This window comes from Coprinopsis cinerea, assembly GCF_000182895.1.
Source record: "Coprinopsis cinerea okayama7#130 chromosome 12 map unlocalized cont3.12, whole genome shotgun sequence".
Lineage (NCBI taxonomy): Eukaryota > Fungi > Basidiomycota > Agaricomycetes > Agaricales > Psathyrellaceae > Coprinopsis > Coprinopsis cinerea.
In genome coordinates, this window is record NW_003307533.1 from 429,649 (window position 1) to 445,530 (window position 15,882).

The 15,882-nt window shown below is 51.5% G+C and overlaps 4 protein-coding genes across 4 annotated transcripts; 1 reads left to right on the plus strand and 3 right to left on the minus strand.

The window, feature by feature from the left end:
• Window positions 1-1,057: 1,057 nt before the first annotated feature.
• Window positions 1,058-3,981, plus strand: CC1G_11243 (ankyrin containing protein; the record flags this gene model as incomplete). Its single annotated transcript, XM_001834692.2, has 7 exons — window positions 1,058-1,121; window positions 1,185-1,514; window positions 1,567-1,813; window positions 1,866-2,376; window positions 2,590-2,815; window positions 2,866-3,875; window positions 3,922-3,981. 7 exons carry the CDS (start codon window positions 1,058-1,060, stop codon window positions 3,979-3,981), a joined length of 2,448 nt encoding a protein of 815 aa, XP_001834744.2.
• A 320-nt stretch (window positions 3,982-4,301) lies between these two features.
• On the minus strand, window positions 4,302-5,587 carry CC1G_11244 (GTP binding protein 2; the record flags this gene model as incomplete). Its single annotated transcript, XM_001834693.2, has 2 exons — window positions 4,302-4,312; window positions 4,393-5,587. 2 exons carry the CDS (start codon window positions 5,585-5,587, stop codon window positions 4,302-4,304), a joined length of 1,206 nt encoding a protein of 401 aa, XP_001834745.2.
• Window positions 5,588-6,064: 477 nt separating this feature from the next.
• On the minus strand, window positions 6,065-10,740 carry CC1G_11245 (small oligopeptide transporter; the record flags this gene model as incomplete). Its single annotated transcript, XM_001834694.2, has 39 exons — window positions 6,065-6,185; window positions 6,264-6,314; window positions 6,374-6,434; window positions 6,498-6,628; window positions 6,690-6,695; window positions 6,759-6,852; window positions 6,919-6,970; window positions 7,033-7,078; window positions 7,151-7,180; window positions 7,241-7,258; window positions 7,317-7,366; window positions 7,421-7,460; window positions 7,522-7,555; window positions 7,612-7,646; window positions 7,711-7,732; window positions 7,825-7,862; window positions 7,925-7,964; window positions 8,032-8,055; window positions 8,114-8,200; window positions 8,276-8,305; window positions 8,371-8,469; window positions 8,551-8,565; window positions 8,633-8,679; window positions 8,728-8,847; window positions 8,903-8,934; window positions 8,985-9,007; window positions 9,060-9,104; window positions 9,154-9,167; window positions 9,224-9,292; window positions 9,347-9,366; window positions 9,417-9,443; window positions 9,501-9,547; window positions 9,607-9,741; window positions 9,794-9,883; window positions 9,936-10,038; window positions 10,094-10,207; window positions 10,280-10,449; window positions 10,497-10,607; window positions 10,668-10,740. The coding sequence occupies 39 exons, from the start codon at window positions 10,738-10,740 to the stop codon at window positions 6,065-6,067; spliced, it is 2,364 nt and encodes a 787-aa protein (XP_001834746.2).
• A 3,922-nt stretch (window positions 10,741-14,662) lies between these two features.
• Window positions 14,663-15,730, minus strand: CC1G_11246 (ricin B lectin; the record flags this gene model as incomplete). The annotated part of the gene is made up of 1 exon (XM_001834695.1): window positions 14,663-15,730. The coding sequence occupies one exon, from the start codon at window positions 15,728-15,730 to the stop codon at window positions 14,663-14,665; it is 1,068 nt and encodes a 355-aa protein (XP_001834747.1).
• Between the last annotated feature and the right edge of the window lie 152 nt (window positions 15,731-15,882).

Genomic DNA, 15,882 nt, shown 5'->3' on the forward strand with positions numbered 1-15,882 from the left:
CTGGAGGAGGGGTAAATGTCACGCTTTGTCACGCCTGGCCGAAGGAGCCGCTGATAACAGGACGAAATTGTGGGAACATCTTAGACTCGCAACCAGTACTTTACGCTGGGACCTTTGTTTGCTGTATGTTTGTCGTCAGCCTCATCAGAACAAACATCAAAATCTTACCTTGGAAGGAAGGCGCGCGCAAACAAAAGGTCCCATGCGTAAAGAGTGACCCTTGCCATGTGGTCACGTGTGAACCGGCTGGTCGCGAGCCTAGGAACATCTGGTCGATTTACGGTCTCCGACGCGTCTTCTGTGGACGAAAGCTCGGATTTTCAATTATAGCCTTAGCGGCAGGCTAATGCCGGATGTGACATTTGTGACAGTGGCCGAAAGATGGGGGTGGCCGAGGTATGGTGCGATGACAGTATTGCGATCTTATTTAATCTGTCATCAAATGCGCATCAGCGCATCAGCCCCAGCGCCATCACCCAAATTGATTTTGAACTTGTCCCAATTCGTCCACCACCGCGATAGCGACCCAACGGCGACCACGACCGTCAATGGCTACTGAGCTCTCAGAAACGATGGCCTTGAAGCACCAGTACCATATTGTCGCGCGCGTGGCCATGTGAATTCAACCTGTCCTCCCGGGCCAATACCTGTCCAGCGCGTTATCTGACTTCAACGGGCCTCGTGGCAAGTATATACCCCGCCTAGGAGGGAATGCTCTGGAATCCATCTATTTCGCCGTATGGCGAAAGATTCGTCAGATCTCACTCGGAGGCGGCCTGGAGGAAATTCACCGGCGTTCACAGCATCCAAAACACGTTTGCACAGGATTCCCAGGTGCTGTGAACTGGGGTTCCATAAATTGCCTGCTCTTCCTCCAAGTACCGCTACTACCTTCATCGCCCCGAATCTTTCAGGAGGCTGGGAACGGTGCAACCAGACAAATAGTACGAGGTCTGAGTCGTGTGATGCGACCATGGGTGCTGGGATCTCTTTTGTTGTAGGTCGCTTCTTGTTCTATGCTGTTAATCATAGCTGGAAAACCGTTCCAATCCGATAGATGGGCCGGGATGAAGGGGAGGGTATGACTCACCCGCAGGACGAAATGCCGATGCCAGGTGAATGTAAGAATACCCGTCGCTCATTCAATACGCAAATGCTCAAGAGTATCCGATGTCTGACACCAGTCAGCCCGACCGCCTCGAGTCCACCTGTTTCGATGACAGCGAGCGAGGTTCCTTTCACTGGTAGACAGCCGGCGCGCCAGGAAGATTCCTTGCAGGTCACACCCAACAGGCCCACGATGACTGACTCGGGGGTTGATGAAACGGATCGACACCCTCATGATGCCATTAGCCAGGGCCGAAGGGAGTCCGCTTTGGCGATTGACACTGGAAGTCTACAAGAGAACCTCTCAACCCCGACGCATTTCGACCTACAAGGAAGCAGCATTAGTGGAAACCCAATGTTCGTCGGCGGAAATGTGACCCAGGTCGTAGTCGCGCAGCCGGACGAAAGTGAGTATGTGACGACTGCACCTGTGAGCAATAAGCTAACGGTCAACCTTAGGATTGGAGCGCATTCTGGATTGGCTTGCGCCAAATATTAACTTTCGGTCTATCTACATCGAGAATCTGGAGAAATGCGAAGAGGGAACGCTGTCCTGGTTTCTCACAGGAGATAAATACGACAAATGGAAGAAAGGGAAAATCAAAGTGATTTGGGGAACGGGCATTCGTGAGTTGCAATCCATGACATTTCTTCGAACAGGTGTAATGATGTTGTTCAAAGCCGGGTCTGGGAAGACTGTTCTTGCGTATGTCGCCCTGTCCCAGCGAAGCTCCGCTTAAACTGAGTTCTTCTCCTAGCTCGCGCCTTATCGAAAACCTGGAACCTCTCGAAAAGCGGCGCGACAAGAAGACGTGTATTCTCTATGCTTACTGCCGCTACACCGAGGCCTTGACCGTCAAGGACATCCTCGAAGGTCTCATCAAGCAATGTCTCCAACGCCATACCGACATCGCCGCGATCATCGTCCCCATCCTAGAACGCCACCGTCTCGAGAAAACCCGACCTTCTCTCAAGGAGCTCATGGATCTCCTCCGGACCATTGAGGAACACTTCGACGTTGTATTCTACATCATCGACGGTTTGGACGAGGCGCACATCACCACTCAGTTCGACCTCGTCGAAGTGATAAATTCTCTCAAAGGACGCGTCGCCATTACCTCCCGACCGCTGCAAACGCTCGAGGGCGACTTTCACTCAGTCGTCTTCTACCCGGTCCATGCGCGGAGAGAAGATATCGAGCGTCTCGTGAAAGCGAAGATCCTCCGACACTCCCATCTGCGTCGCCTTTTGAAGCAGAACCGGTGCGAAGTGAGAGTGGTTTCGGAGATATTGGATAAGTCTGGGGGAATGTGGGTACCACTTTTTCGTATCTTGTTGTCTCCCTAATCCTTGGATCGAAGGTTTATTCATGCTGCATTGCAAGTCCAAGCTCTCGCGTTTTGTAGGAATGTCAAGGATTTGGAAGACGTCCTTAATAACTTGCCGGTCTCACTCGAAGACATGTATCGCCAGACTGTGCAGCGAATCAAAGCGCAACACCCTGCCCAAGCCGACCTTGGGATAAGAACCCTTCTTTGGGTAGTCTTTTCGGAACAGCCCTTGCATATCATGGACTTGTTATACGCAGTTGCCGCCGATCCAGAAACGCACGTGTTCGATGAGGAGAGGATGGTTGACCAGGCCACACTGATCTCAGCTTGCTGTGGATTAATCGAGGTGGAACACTGGGGTTTTTCTCGTCTCGTTCGTCAGTAACATTTATTACGGTGGTCGATAATGCGCTGACACGACCCTCAGACTATACGGCCCAAGAAGCTCTCTCAACGATCCTGTTGGAATGCTACCCCAATCCTCATGTAATGATCGTTCCGGTCCTGTTGGAGAGGCTTGTTTCCCTTGACTTACCCCAATCCCCGGTCAAGGACGAAGACCAACTAAGCACCATCCTCCAAGCCCCTCTCGCACGCTATGCTTACCGTCACTGGGGCTCCCATTTCAACCATTGTAAACCCGAGCTCACAAGCGAGGTTTTCAAGTTCTTTAAACAGTGCACATCTTATCCCCTTCATCCTCGCAAAATCATTGATCGGGATTTGCAACTTGAAAGGGTCAACGCTCTACACCTAGCTGCCTTCTACGACCTCGCCAGTTTTGTTCCAAAGTTGGTGACCGTGGATGGTGATTCCCTTGATGGCCTGTATAATGTGAATTCAGCAACCGATACCGACTCGATCACCCCGCTATTTCTCGCCTCGTGGCTCGGCCATGTTGCCATGATAGAAGAGCTTCTTGTTTACAAGATCATCGACCCAAACGTCGCCACGAAACATGGTACTGCGTTGGTACAAGTCGTTCAGAAAGCGCATAACCACAGTACCAGACCCTGTGAAGGCCCTTGTCCCACCTTGGCACGTCTTCTGCAAATCAATGGCATCCAGGTCAACGCTGTTGATCAACTGGGGAAGACGGCGTTGATGTATGCTGTTGCCACAGGAGCCGTACCCCTCGTCGAACAACTCCTTAAACACCCCTGCATCGACGTCAACGCTGTCGACATTTATGGCGATACGGCGTTGACTATTGCGGCGCGCGCAAGATTCTCATCAGCACCGACTATCTTACGCCTTTTACTCCGAGAGGAAGGGATACAGGTCAATGCCACGAACCGAAGGGGACAAACAGCTCTCATTGGGGCCTGTTGCACATATTCTGCTGCGGGGCAGGAAATCATCGAAGAACTAATCAAATGTGACCATTTGGATGTGAACGCTGCGGACGGGGAGGGCGATACCGCGTTGATTTGTGCAGTGCGTTCGTGCACTTTACGCACGATCCGCCTTTTACTCCAAGTAGATGGTATTCAGGTCAACGCTGCAAACCGGCACGGACAAACGGCTCTCATCGCCGCGTTGAAATATCGGACGGGCAACGACGCAGTGGAGGTCGCCCAAGAACTTTGCAAGTTCGACCGCGTGGATGTCAATGCCAGGGATAAAGAAGGAAACTCTGCGCTAAATCTTGCAATGCGTTACCATCGCTCACTGGTCATTGTACATCCAGTGCTCCAATCCCAAAGTATCAAATCTGGGATTCGTCAATGGCATTGATACAAATCCGTCCAAACCAAAAACACAATGTTATACGGCAGACAGAAAATCAATACAAGAAATGGAAGCGAAAAAGAAAAGAAAATTCATATAATAGAGAATCCACCAAAGTCTAAGAATCCCTCCTCAAGAGACATCTTTCGAACGACCAAGGCTTCTACAATAAGGCGCGGTTTGTCGTCCGCATCATCAGAAGGGGATGAAGAAGTCAGCGCACCGGCTAGCTTGACGGCGGCAGGATCGACGTCGAGGTGCGACTCGGTGAGAGTGGACGCAAATTTCGGATAGGCGGGTTGTCGGGCTGTCGTTGGGAACACGTCGTCGTCATCATCGTCGTCATTGTCGACTGGTTCCTCGATGACTGAGATGGTAGGTATCGGTGCCTCGACGACCGCTGGGACTGGCTCTGGTTCGGCGACGGTGAGAGTTTCAAGCGTCGAGACTACGCTCTCCACCTCTGCTGCGACAGGAACAGGCGCAGGGATATCCTGGACCTCTCCAACAGACTGCGCAGCCAGCGCCATCAACGTCTTCTTCTTCTCCTCCCTCTTCCTATCCCTCGCCTGGCGCCTATTCATAGCCTTGGTCTGCTTGTCCTCGGGCGCCGGCTGTATCTGCTTGTTCTTCTTCCCCCTCTTCCCCTTGCCAGCGACGAGCGGGTGGTTCGGGAAACTATGCTTGGTGCGTACAGGCCTCGGCTTGAACACGGACGAAATCTCGAGGTCGATAGTGTACCGCGGCATGTCCGTCTCAGACTCCGAGTCCATAACAAAGACACCAGGCGGGGTGTCCCTGCTACCACCATTCCCATCCAGCAGCCCACTGGCATCCGTCAAATCCAAATCCGAATTCGAATTAAACGCCGAACTCGAGTTGTACGAATCGTCGTCAAGCTCCTCCTCCGATTTATTATCCTTCCTCCTGCTATTATCCCCGCTGCGCTTAGCAGCAGCCAACTTGGAGAGCGCAGCAGGCACCTCGATTTCCTTCACCACAATCACACTCGCACCAATCTCGCCCGCCATCATCTCCAGCGTCTCCAAGCTCTGCTCCAGCTCCTCCCGACGGAGACCAACGAGGTCCCCAGAATCAGCTACACCCAGTTCATAGTACGCCTGCCCGCCGCCTTCCAGCAGCCTCCATTTGAGCTGGGTGACGAGCCGGGCGAAGCGCGCAGGGGACGGGTTGAGGAGCTGGAGTTTGTACTCGACGTTGCCGTCGTCGGATTCGGGCACGAGACGTGGTATGCTAGTGAGCGCGAGTTCGGACGCGAGCGGGCTGGGTGTGTGCGTGCGGCTGAATTTGGGCGTCGGGGAGGGCGAGGTCGAGGTCGAAGCTGAAGCCGACGCTGACATTAACGAGTCCCATGGACTCGGTACCCTTGGGCTTTCCGATTCAGATTCCCCAAACATCAAAAAAGTGGGTTATGCTGGGGTTTATGGCGGTCGTAGTAGTCGTGTTTCGTTGTTGTTGAGTCTTATTAATGAAGTTACTTGGGTATTCGTGGTTTCATGGTTGTTCAGGATTAGAAGGGATGAATGGATGTTTGGACGTCGGTAGTAGCGCTCCAATTTAGCAAGCCATACGAGCTGCAGGAGATATGTAGGAGGATGGGGTGCTTGGCTGGTTGTGGTCAAAGAGAAAGAACCAGTGGGGCCACCCCCGCGCCCCCATCGCCACGACTTTTGTTGACGCCTATTTTGTCTGACTCATGTGAACTCATGTCCTAAGCCCCGTGTCTTCAGGGTTCTCAGAACCTCAGAGCACGTTCGAGCATCGAATCCAGAAATAAAAGCCCCAGTACAAAAGATCCACCCAGGAATTGCATCTACATTTGACTAAAATACAGCATTATATATACAAAAGATTTCATTAGCACGAAAGAGACTTTATAGTCCGAACAGCCGCGTAACAGAGTTGAGGGGGCGTCCAAAGGTGTCTCCTTGAGATAGCTGTCGAAGAGGAGCACTTTTCCAATCCAAGGTTTCCTTGTACACCCGATTTCCCCACCTATTCACAGCGACAGCGGTAAAGCGAAGAGAATGAATGAGCGAGATGTTATCAAGTGGAGAACGTGTGTCCACATACCATGTTTGGATAGTGTTTTTCCCAATGTTTCCTCCCATCGGGTATTGAAGGCTAGGTTAAGCGATATCAGCGAACAACATACCAACCACCACCCAAAGGATAGAACCCACCAAAAGTATATTAGAATTAATCCTATAGCCGTTCCAGCATCGAGTGCAGCCGATAAAACATCTGCCACAAAACCACATGGTCAGCTCTCTCTCCCACTCGCAATAGAGGGATAAGCAAACTCACAATTATATTTGGTCCAATACGAAAAGTGCTTCCGCCGGATCACATACTGGAATATAAACCCAACAATCGCCCAAGGAACATAATTGACCGCAGTCGCAGGTGGAATTTGGCCAACTCCAGTGAATATGAGGCTAAGTATACCAAACGCGTCAGCGACAAAACCAACCATACGCGGTTAGAGAGGTTACGAACGGGAAGCTATGCAAGAGGTTCAGTTAATCCGGCCGTTCATCAAGAGGAAAGGAGTAATCAAGCACTCACTTGAGATAATTGAGGATACTCCGCGGGTATCGTTTGGTGACTAGCCAGAGTAATACAGGACACGCGGCGCCAATGAGGAAGAAATAGGTGAGGACTACGAACAAGACAAGAACACCTCGTCAGACCACATCGAAGAACCACCAAAAACCTCGAAACGCACCATGATAAATCTGCCCCTTCCCAAAATGCTCAGCCGGCCCAATCAAACCCCACTACACGCCAGACCTTCAGCATCCCACACCGATGAGTCTAGAGTCTAGGAAGGAAGACCTACGATAACAGAGGCAGTTCCAAACACGTTCGTCGACGCACAGACAAAACTGCAAAAACGGGGAGTTGTGACGTCAGTATACACTCGATTCCATTCCGGGGTACTACGAGACCGAACTGACCTATCTTTCTGACCCGACGTGCAGATATCCCTATCCAGCACTGCGTAAGCACACCCTAATGACGAAGCATGGAATGAAAGAAAGATTTACGGAATGTTATTGAACATCCTATAACACCGATAGCGTCAGCGAAAGTTATCTCAGTCGTACAAGGTAGAAGACATACCAAGCTTGAACGCCCAGCTGAACAGTTCCCGCAATAACCGTCGCGATGATCTGCGCAAAGTCGTGAGCTTCCATAAAATCCCAGCCGAGCAGGATAAAACATACCTGACACCAAAACATAGGTCTCGGGGGAACCTTCATATAGCTATACCACCAAAAAGAAACGTCAGAATCCCTCCCCAAACCCCGTATCATCCTTTACGCACTGTCCGAGCTTGAAATCAGCCGTAAATTGCATAGCTACCCAACACATTCAGGGTCAGGACGTCGATACCAACGACAGCAATACCGCGCACCTTGAGACATCGTAACATAACCATATGTCTTGAATCTATCCATCAAAGGGCATATTCAGTCTTCAAACAACTACACAATCCTGGGACGCGAATACGAACATCATCATGGCGTTTGGCCGGCCTACGACAACAATAACACCACCGTCAGCGAAAGCCCATGACAAGAATTGACAACGAAAATCGAAGGAAGACGTGACGTGACGGAAGACTTACCGGGAAGCATGAAGCCGACTATGAGTTCCGTGATCACACTACCAAACCAGATGCATAATTGAGAACCTGAGTGGACAGGTGAGAGCGCGAAAACACCCACTTCAAGCCAACTTGGCGATTCGTGATAGCTTGGATCATCCCTATATAGCACATAACGAGTTCGCTGAGCACAGAGCAAGGAAGACGACAAGGTCCGGTGGGACATACCAATAGGAATGACATAGAAGAGAGCTGGAAAAGGTGGTGATATCAACGTAAAGTGGTTTCTCCAAAGAACAAGGAAGCATACCGATGAGAAGTGCAATTACAAGAGCCCAGATGGTCATCCCAGTGGGCCATACTTGAATACAAACACATGCAAAAGTGAAGGTGATAACTGTTTCCCAGCGAGGCGACAAAAAAAAGTCAGATCAGGAAAAGTCGAGGTGGACGAGAATGGTAAACGACGCACCAAAAATACAAGCATAGTACCAGTCAGGCACTGCATGAACGAAACAAGTTAGGTCTGGATGGGATGAGAACCACAGCAGTCCCAGAAGGACGTACCTTGCGGATATTGGGACATGAGCCTAGCATGTACATCGGGCTGCTCCCGCATCGATCGGCGCATCTGCAACCGTATGGGCTTCCAGAAATAGATTAAAGCTAGAACGCGGAAGGAAAAAACATTTTAGACGACCACGCTGCACTGGACCCTGATCGTAGTGCTGGAGCGATCGAACGCACCATGTGTGATGGTAGCTGTGGGGGGATGAAGAAGCGCAGTTAGCGTCGATCTTAATTGATGAGTGCGGGGAAATAGACCCACATGTTATTGATAGAAACGAGAGCCCGTATGACATGACGAAAGTGGTTCTAGGCGAGGGTTAGCGCTCATCTTCGTGGCCAGGAGAAAAGACATACGATAGGTAGAGTGGACTATAGTTTTCATAGGCTTCAACGTCCAGAGTTGCATTCTGGTCGATGATCCTAGTGTGATTATAGCGTTTTCCGGTGTTGTCGAAAGCATGGATGGATGAGATACTGCGGGATCGATGGGTATCAGCGGATGTCACAAACGGATGAGAGCGGGACGTACGGCAGAAATTCGCTGTGCCAGACATTGGTATACTGTTGGGGACGAGTTAGACCGAGTACGAATGACAGTTGGAATGACCGACGTAGAGTATTGGGGTAAGTATCCCTATCATAAACAAGTCAGCTTTCGTCTACCGAGATGTATGGAATCCACGTACAATAGAAAATGAAGAAGCCGATCATGACGTTGGCCTCGGCCCACCCTGCAGCAAAGGGTAAGCGACTTATTCAACGAAAAAGAGATATGCGTACATGGCGTGGCGAGCCTATAAGGCGGGAGGGATTAGCAAATGGGAGGGATTGCGGACAAGGCCAAACTTACGGGCTACCGATGTAGGCAATTTGACTCCAGTCAAAGGTGAGCAACGAAAATCCAAGACCACTATGGTATCTTCGAGGCTGTCAGAACGGGTAAACACGACAAGACAACGATCTAGGCACGTACCCAAAAATTTGGTTGATTTTCTGGGCTCCAGTGAGTTAACGCGGAAGGATCAAGTGAATTGTGAACGTACGACGTTATCGGGGGCAGCCCAGCAGACCTTTGTGATAACGTTCAGCTTCCGGCACCGCCTTGCAGATGGACAGGTGAAACTTACCCAGGTAAAAACACTGAGCGCCTTGAATAGGTATCCGGGTAGTAGGCCTGTGTGAGCGAGTGGATTTAGTCCGGGATCTCCGATAGTAGATGGAATGTGTGCATACACCAGAGAGCAGCTCCCACGAAGACGTAGAGAAAGTAGCGTTCTCGACTGATTCCATCGTGCTGTCCGATGCCGGCGTATTGTTGGGAGTGAAGTGTGTTGAAAAGCGCACAGGACACCAGGGTATTCGGCCAAACTGGGTTGTGTCAATCCAAAGGTCAGTCGTGGACGTGAGGAGACCGACTCACTCATAGACGGGGGTGTCACCAAAAATCTGCGAGCGATTCCACCTATTGAAAAGCCAATCAACTGCGTCGACATCACCAGCAGCCATTTGTCTGAATAACCGTTCAGCGTGGCTTCTCGAGGTTCTAACCAGCGTCTACTCACAGGCAAAGCTCCATTCTTGACCATAGAAGACCTTTTGAACAGCGATGATATCCGTGGCGTAGGCAGACTGGGCCCCGACTGTTGCCATGATCGTCACCAAGACCTAGAATAGGAGTTGTTATGTCACGGCGGTTATCACAAGAAAAAGGTAGACCTACATGTTCTTTGATCGTAAATGGACCGGGATTGAGTTCATATCCAAAAATCTTGACGCATGGCAGTAGCCGGACCCACGCCCGACCCACTGGGAAGATAAGAAGTTGTGCGACGAGCTGGTGGGAGTGCGCAAGCGGGCGGAATAAGTTTTGGTGTGATGATTTGACGAGGGAGAGAGGGAGACTTACCCCGCCTATGAGCACTGAAGGGTATCGAAAATAAAAGAACTGGTTCATGCCGGGTATGATGATTGCCCATAGCACGCCCATGATCCAGGCTCTCAGCGTCGACGCAGGCATGTCGGGGTCGTCCGTATTGGCCACCGCCGATCGCACCTCGGGGTACGGCGAATCGTCCTCTGCACAATTCAGAGCACTATCCCTCAAGAAACTGGAAGCTGCGCACCGAGATTGTCCAAGTCCGAGTCATAATTGGGATCAAAGACGCTGTAGTCGTCGCTCCTTCTCCCAGAAAGTGTCGTGGTGAACGAGTGGGTGTCGGCCGGGGATTCGTTCTCTGCACAGCCATGAGTCTATCTAGTCGCCGTCGTAGACAGCGAGGAAAGAAGCTACGCACCAAGAGTCTTCTCGATATCCCGCAGGTTGATATCCAAAACATTCCCTTCTTCCTTTAATGTGATATCGGACATTTCACATTGCCTCCCCTGCAGAACAACTTCCTCCTCCGAACGAGCACCTCGAGAAGCTTGCTGCAACACCGGCCCTGGATTTTCGCTGGGTTTTCAGAGTCGTACGGCGCAGAGTCGAAGACGGGGAGCCAGGTTTGCGGACAGCGCTGACAGTGTGGTGTCAAGGACCGTAGGGCTTGGCTAGATAACAACAGGTCCCTTGGGATCGCGCAATAGAGTGCGGGGGTCGGCGAAAGGCCACGCGAGCGGATCGTCTGACGCCGGTGGAAACGGGTGCTGGGCGTCGTGGGCGGCAGCGACAAGACACGGGATTTGCGACGGAGGGTGTGTCGTGCGCAAAGTCAAAAGGAAAGGGCGGGGGCTGTCGTTCTCTCCATCCAAACCCCTTGTCGAGTCCCCTCCCGTCCAGGCACATCGGCATCTCCCAACTCCCTATTTGCCCAGTCATCACGTGCTCACAATGCCTAATCAGGTAAGGAGACACCCACTACGCGATATCAGCGAACTCAGATCTCGTCCACTCTCTCTCCCATGCTACCGAGATCTTTTGCTATTTTGAAACGGCTGGATCCTGTGCGCCGTGCCTGTCTATCCAACTGCCTGATACGCCTCGCCGAAGCCATATCAAGTCACTCGAATATCCTTCTGCTTCCCATCTCGCACACGCCCACACGCGCACTTCTCCCACTGGGAATTGACTGGGAACCTTTTTTTCAAACTACATCCTTGCCTATCTCGTCCGGCATCATCACAAGAAAAGATATCCCTTGGAGCCTCTGGAACGTTTTAACCCTGATGGGAGAATATTGAGCTCTCTGAACGGACGGTCCGCCCCCATTAATTTCGACTCCGGGTCTTCCGTGGTTCTCCCTGCTATAAGCTCGACCCCGTGGCCAGAGCGCCATTGCAATTGAATAGAATCTATTTCTGTCTTTCTCGAAGGTAGTACCTGGAACTCGAACCTCCGACTGCAAAGCTATTAATGGGACACTCGCTCGTAGAACAATTCTTCTCCAGATGCTTATCTCCTTATCGCTCGTATCTAGAACAAGAGCAAGCTGTATACACTCTTACTTGGATGAAGAACAACAACTCAGCCACTTCGATGCTCACTATCGAGGAATGCTTTCAAGGCGGTGCTGGCCCGGTGGAGGAGGACATCATGATCGAGCCTAAATAGCGCCCGCCCAAGAGCGGCCTTGGCGTCGGCTTGGCGCTGATGACGCCAACCGGCGCCTATTTGGCACCTCGCCCAGAACGGCCACTGTTCTCGTGCGACCCCTTCGAAATCTATATTCAAGGCATAGCTGAAAGATAGAAAGGCCCTGAATTAAGACCTTCTGATATCTGCACTTCTCGAAAAACCGTTGTATCACCATCGGTATTTTCGTTATTTACCCACTCCTACCCGAGCCGCGTTCCCCCTTCCGCGCATGCCGCAAACTTCGGATGTACCGCACTCTTTCCTTCCCGAAAGTCATAAAATTGGCATTCTAGTTCTCTTACGTACCGCTAAGTGGCACTTGAGGAGAAGCCTCTCAAATAATTGTCACAGAAAGGTTCTGTTGTGATCCCTGGTTAGAAGCTATAAACGATTTCCAAAAGGCACCATAACCCACCTGTGTACATGACTGCATATACTTTGATCATCTCTCCCAAGCTCCAAATATCATAAGCAGAGATTGCGATACGAGCGTCTACCGACACAGAGGTGCAATCACCGTCCTTACGTAGTCTATCTCTTCTCATCATCTTTAACTCGAAGTTCTGTTATCTAGCACCATACATATGCACGCAGCTTTCAACTCCTTATCTGCCCCACAACCTCGCAGTGCAGAACCTTTAGAACCGCCGTAGAGTCCCTTTGGAAAGTCTTGGCTCTGGGGGACCGCGGTGCGCAAAACATACGTGCAGGTGCTTCAACTTCGGACTGCACATCATTTTACATGCCTACCTTCTCAGCTCGAAATAGCTCGTATTGGGTCTTCCCAGTGCCAAGTTTACTCCCTTCTACGCGGCCGCGCCGCCGAATTCCCAGCTTCCAAGAATAACCTAAAAAAGCTGTTAAAAGCCAAAAGAACAACTCAAATTCCGAAGCTCAAGCAATCCAAGAGATCAACGCAATAGAAAAGTGAAACACGCGCATTTCAATCAAGCCTGAACACTGCCTTTTACTGCTCAGGACGAGAGCTTTCAGGATCTGTTTCTGTAGATGAATACATATAGTATGTACGCGTCTGGATCCTACCGTTTCCTACAGTGCGCACCCGGCGTTTCCATTCAAGATCTCAACATCTATTGTGCGCATTGTTAAGATCTCAATGTTGTGGCCTTGGAAGAGGGAATTGAAAGACGGAAATCATATGCTTCATTTTGATCGATCGCGGGGAATTCGAATTCTATTCGTTTCGTTTCGCGGGTGTGCGTTTGGCGATGGTCGTGACGAGTCGTGAGAGCCTGGGCCTGATCAGACGTCGTCATTTGCATGAAGTCCCAGTCCGTGGGTGGGTCCCAAGGCAAAGGCCGCTTCAAGTTGAATCAAGAGATTAGCGCCGTAAACAAGCGCGCTCAAATTGCTCACTCTCTGGTACTGTAGGGAAGAAGCTTCGGGTAAGCACAACAGGATTGCCATAGAAAGGAAAGGTCGGATCTCACCTCCAGTTGCAACCAACTACCAGTGAACGTTGTAATTCTACGGCACATCAAATACAATTGAATGACAACCCATTTCAATACAGTGCATGCTCACCCTCGTCTAGACCGAGACCGTGATCGTGATATCCGGCGGACCCTGCAGACCTGAATTATGTTTTGAATCACAACTTTCTCATTCAAATCACAATCACTTGCCAGTGAGAAGGCGTGCACGAGTGCTGGAAAGGTTCGTAGAACATTCCCCGCCGTACTCCAATGCAGCGTGAAAATGTCACCCAAAGCTATCCCTGGGAGAAGGATATCGATAAGTACTCACTCAATTATGGGACTCGGATATCCTGTGTCTTGTCTCGTACGTACCAGGCTGAGGTGAATTGAATTTTTCAATCCTTATCCCATGACCCCCAGAGCCATCCGTGCCCATCGCCCCTAGTTCCGTCGCATGCACAATCAAGTCCGAGGTAGGCTGGGTACATAATCGCCATTCACCGATCGTTACATCGTTCTACGCCACGACCCATCGATAATTCCCGCCTCCACCTGCTAAGGACTCGCGCAATTCCATTCCAGAATGTTCAAGGCAAAGACAGAGTGGCGTAGTGGCCGTGGTAGTAGAAGGCAAAGAGGCCACTTTGGAGACATCCTGTCACATGCCTCCAGAGCAGTCCAGTGATGCTATGACAAGCTGTGGACATTATACGTTATCGTTTGTATCCAAGGCCCCACCCTCGTTTGCGCTTTTGGCAACGTCCAGAGCATTACGCCACGGCGCAGTGCGATTGTTCTCCTGCGAGGTGAGGCCGATATAGCGACAGCAAAATTGGGCGGGATCCCCGCGATCTGAGGGTTCGGGTCTTCAACAATCCAGTTGTTCGTCCAAGTCGTTTTATCTTAGCACAGGTCGCTTCTTGTTCGAAAGAGTTGCCATGGGTGTCGTCGACGAGCGGGAAGAAAAATGGGATAGACCGTGGAAGACAAGCTCCGATGATGGCGCTGATGCGCTGATGCGCGTTAGATCACAGTTTCAGTTGGTGCTGAGATTGTACGAGATTATCAAAATTCTGCCAGTCTGTAAAGTCGATGTATGCCATTGCTGAGAGATGAGATTACTATCACCGCCCAATACAGAAGGGATTACAAGCAAACTGTACGACTGAGGCTCAAGAGAAACAGGGAATCCAAAATAGCGGCCCCAAGGGAAGATGGTTTTAGGAAGGAGACAACAAGAAGAATTCGAAGCCTACATCAATCTATAAAATCTCTCCACCTAGCAAAGCTGCCTGCGTCCATTCCCCGACAAGTTCCAATTGATATTCTGTCCGCAAGGCTGCTCGCGAACAGAGGTGTTATCCACCCTCAGCGTAATCCACATATCCCGGTTGTTAGGGAACTCGCTGCGCGCAGCAACGCGAACCTCTCCTCCTCCATTAACCGTTCCGCCGTTAATCCTAACGTTGTAGCAATTCTCCAAGAGGATGGCGTTGTTTCCGTTGTTGGAGAGGTCGACGCTCTCGATAGTCGCACCTCCGGACTGCGAGACGCAGAAGATACCGCGTCCACCACCGCGCGAGACGACCCTGTTGACGTAGACGTTGGTGTTGTAGCTGCCGTTGGGGAGCTGGCCGTTGTTGTTCGCCATACGGAAGGTGGCGTATCCGTTACCGGTGGCGACGTTGGTTCCATCAACGAGCCCAACCCGCGCATTGGTCGTCCTCTGCAGGAGCAACCCGCACTCCCCAACGTTGCGCGCGATGACCTGGTTGATGGTGAGGCCGTCGATGTTCCACGTCTCGACGGCGTGGCTGCCGGCGCCAGTGATGTTGATGACGTCCATCGACACATTCGAGTTGGCAGCCTGGTCGCGGTCGAACCTAATACCCAAACCACCGCTGAGGTTCATGGTGATCTGCCCAAGGGACAAGTTGCGTGTGCCGAAGAAGCGGAGGCCAAAGTAGGGGTTGCCGGTCATGGAGAGGTAGGGGATCTTCACGTCCGAGGCATTCGTGACCTCGATGGCACCGCGTCCACCGCGGTTCCCGACGTTGATGGTACCGCACCCTTCGAAAATCTTGCCGCTCTGGATGGTGATGGTGCTGGCGCCGATGGAGCCAGAAGCCATGACGGAGACGCGCTGGCCCCAGCCGATGGAGTCGATGGCGGCTTGGATGGCTGCGCGGTAGTCAGAGCCGGAGTAGACTGTGCTGGACCCGCGGGTAGCGACGAAGGAGTTGCCTGAGCCGGTCACCCGGGCATCTGGGTTGCCTGCGCCGCATTGAGCGTAGACGGAGGAGACGAAGGCGAGTGCGACTGTGAGGATCAAGAAGCGGGGAGTCATGGTGAGGTGGCAGTGATGTTTCCCTTGGTGCTCGAGGAATGGGAACCTGGAGACAGTCGGTTTATATCCTGTTGAAGCGGCCGGTCCGCTGTGTATCTCCGGCTATGCAAGCATCGTCGAAGCTTGAAGGACGTTGTCAGATGACATAGCGG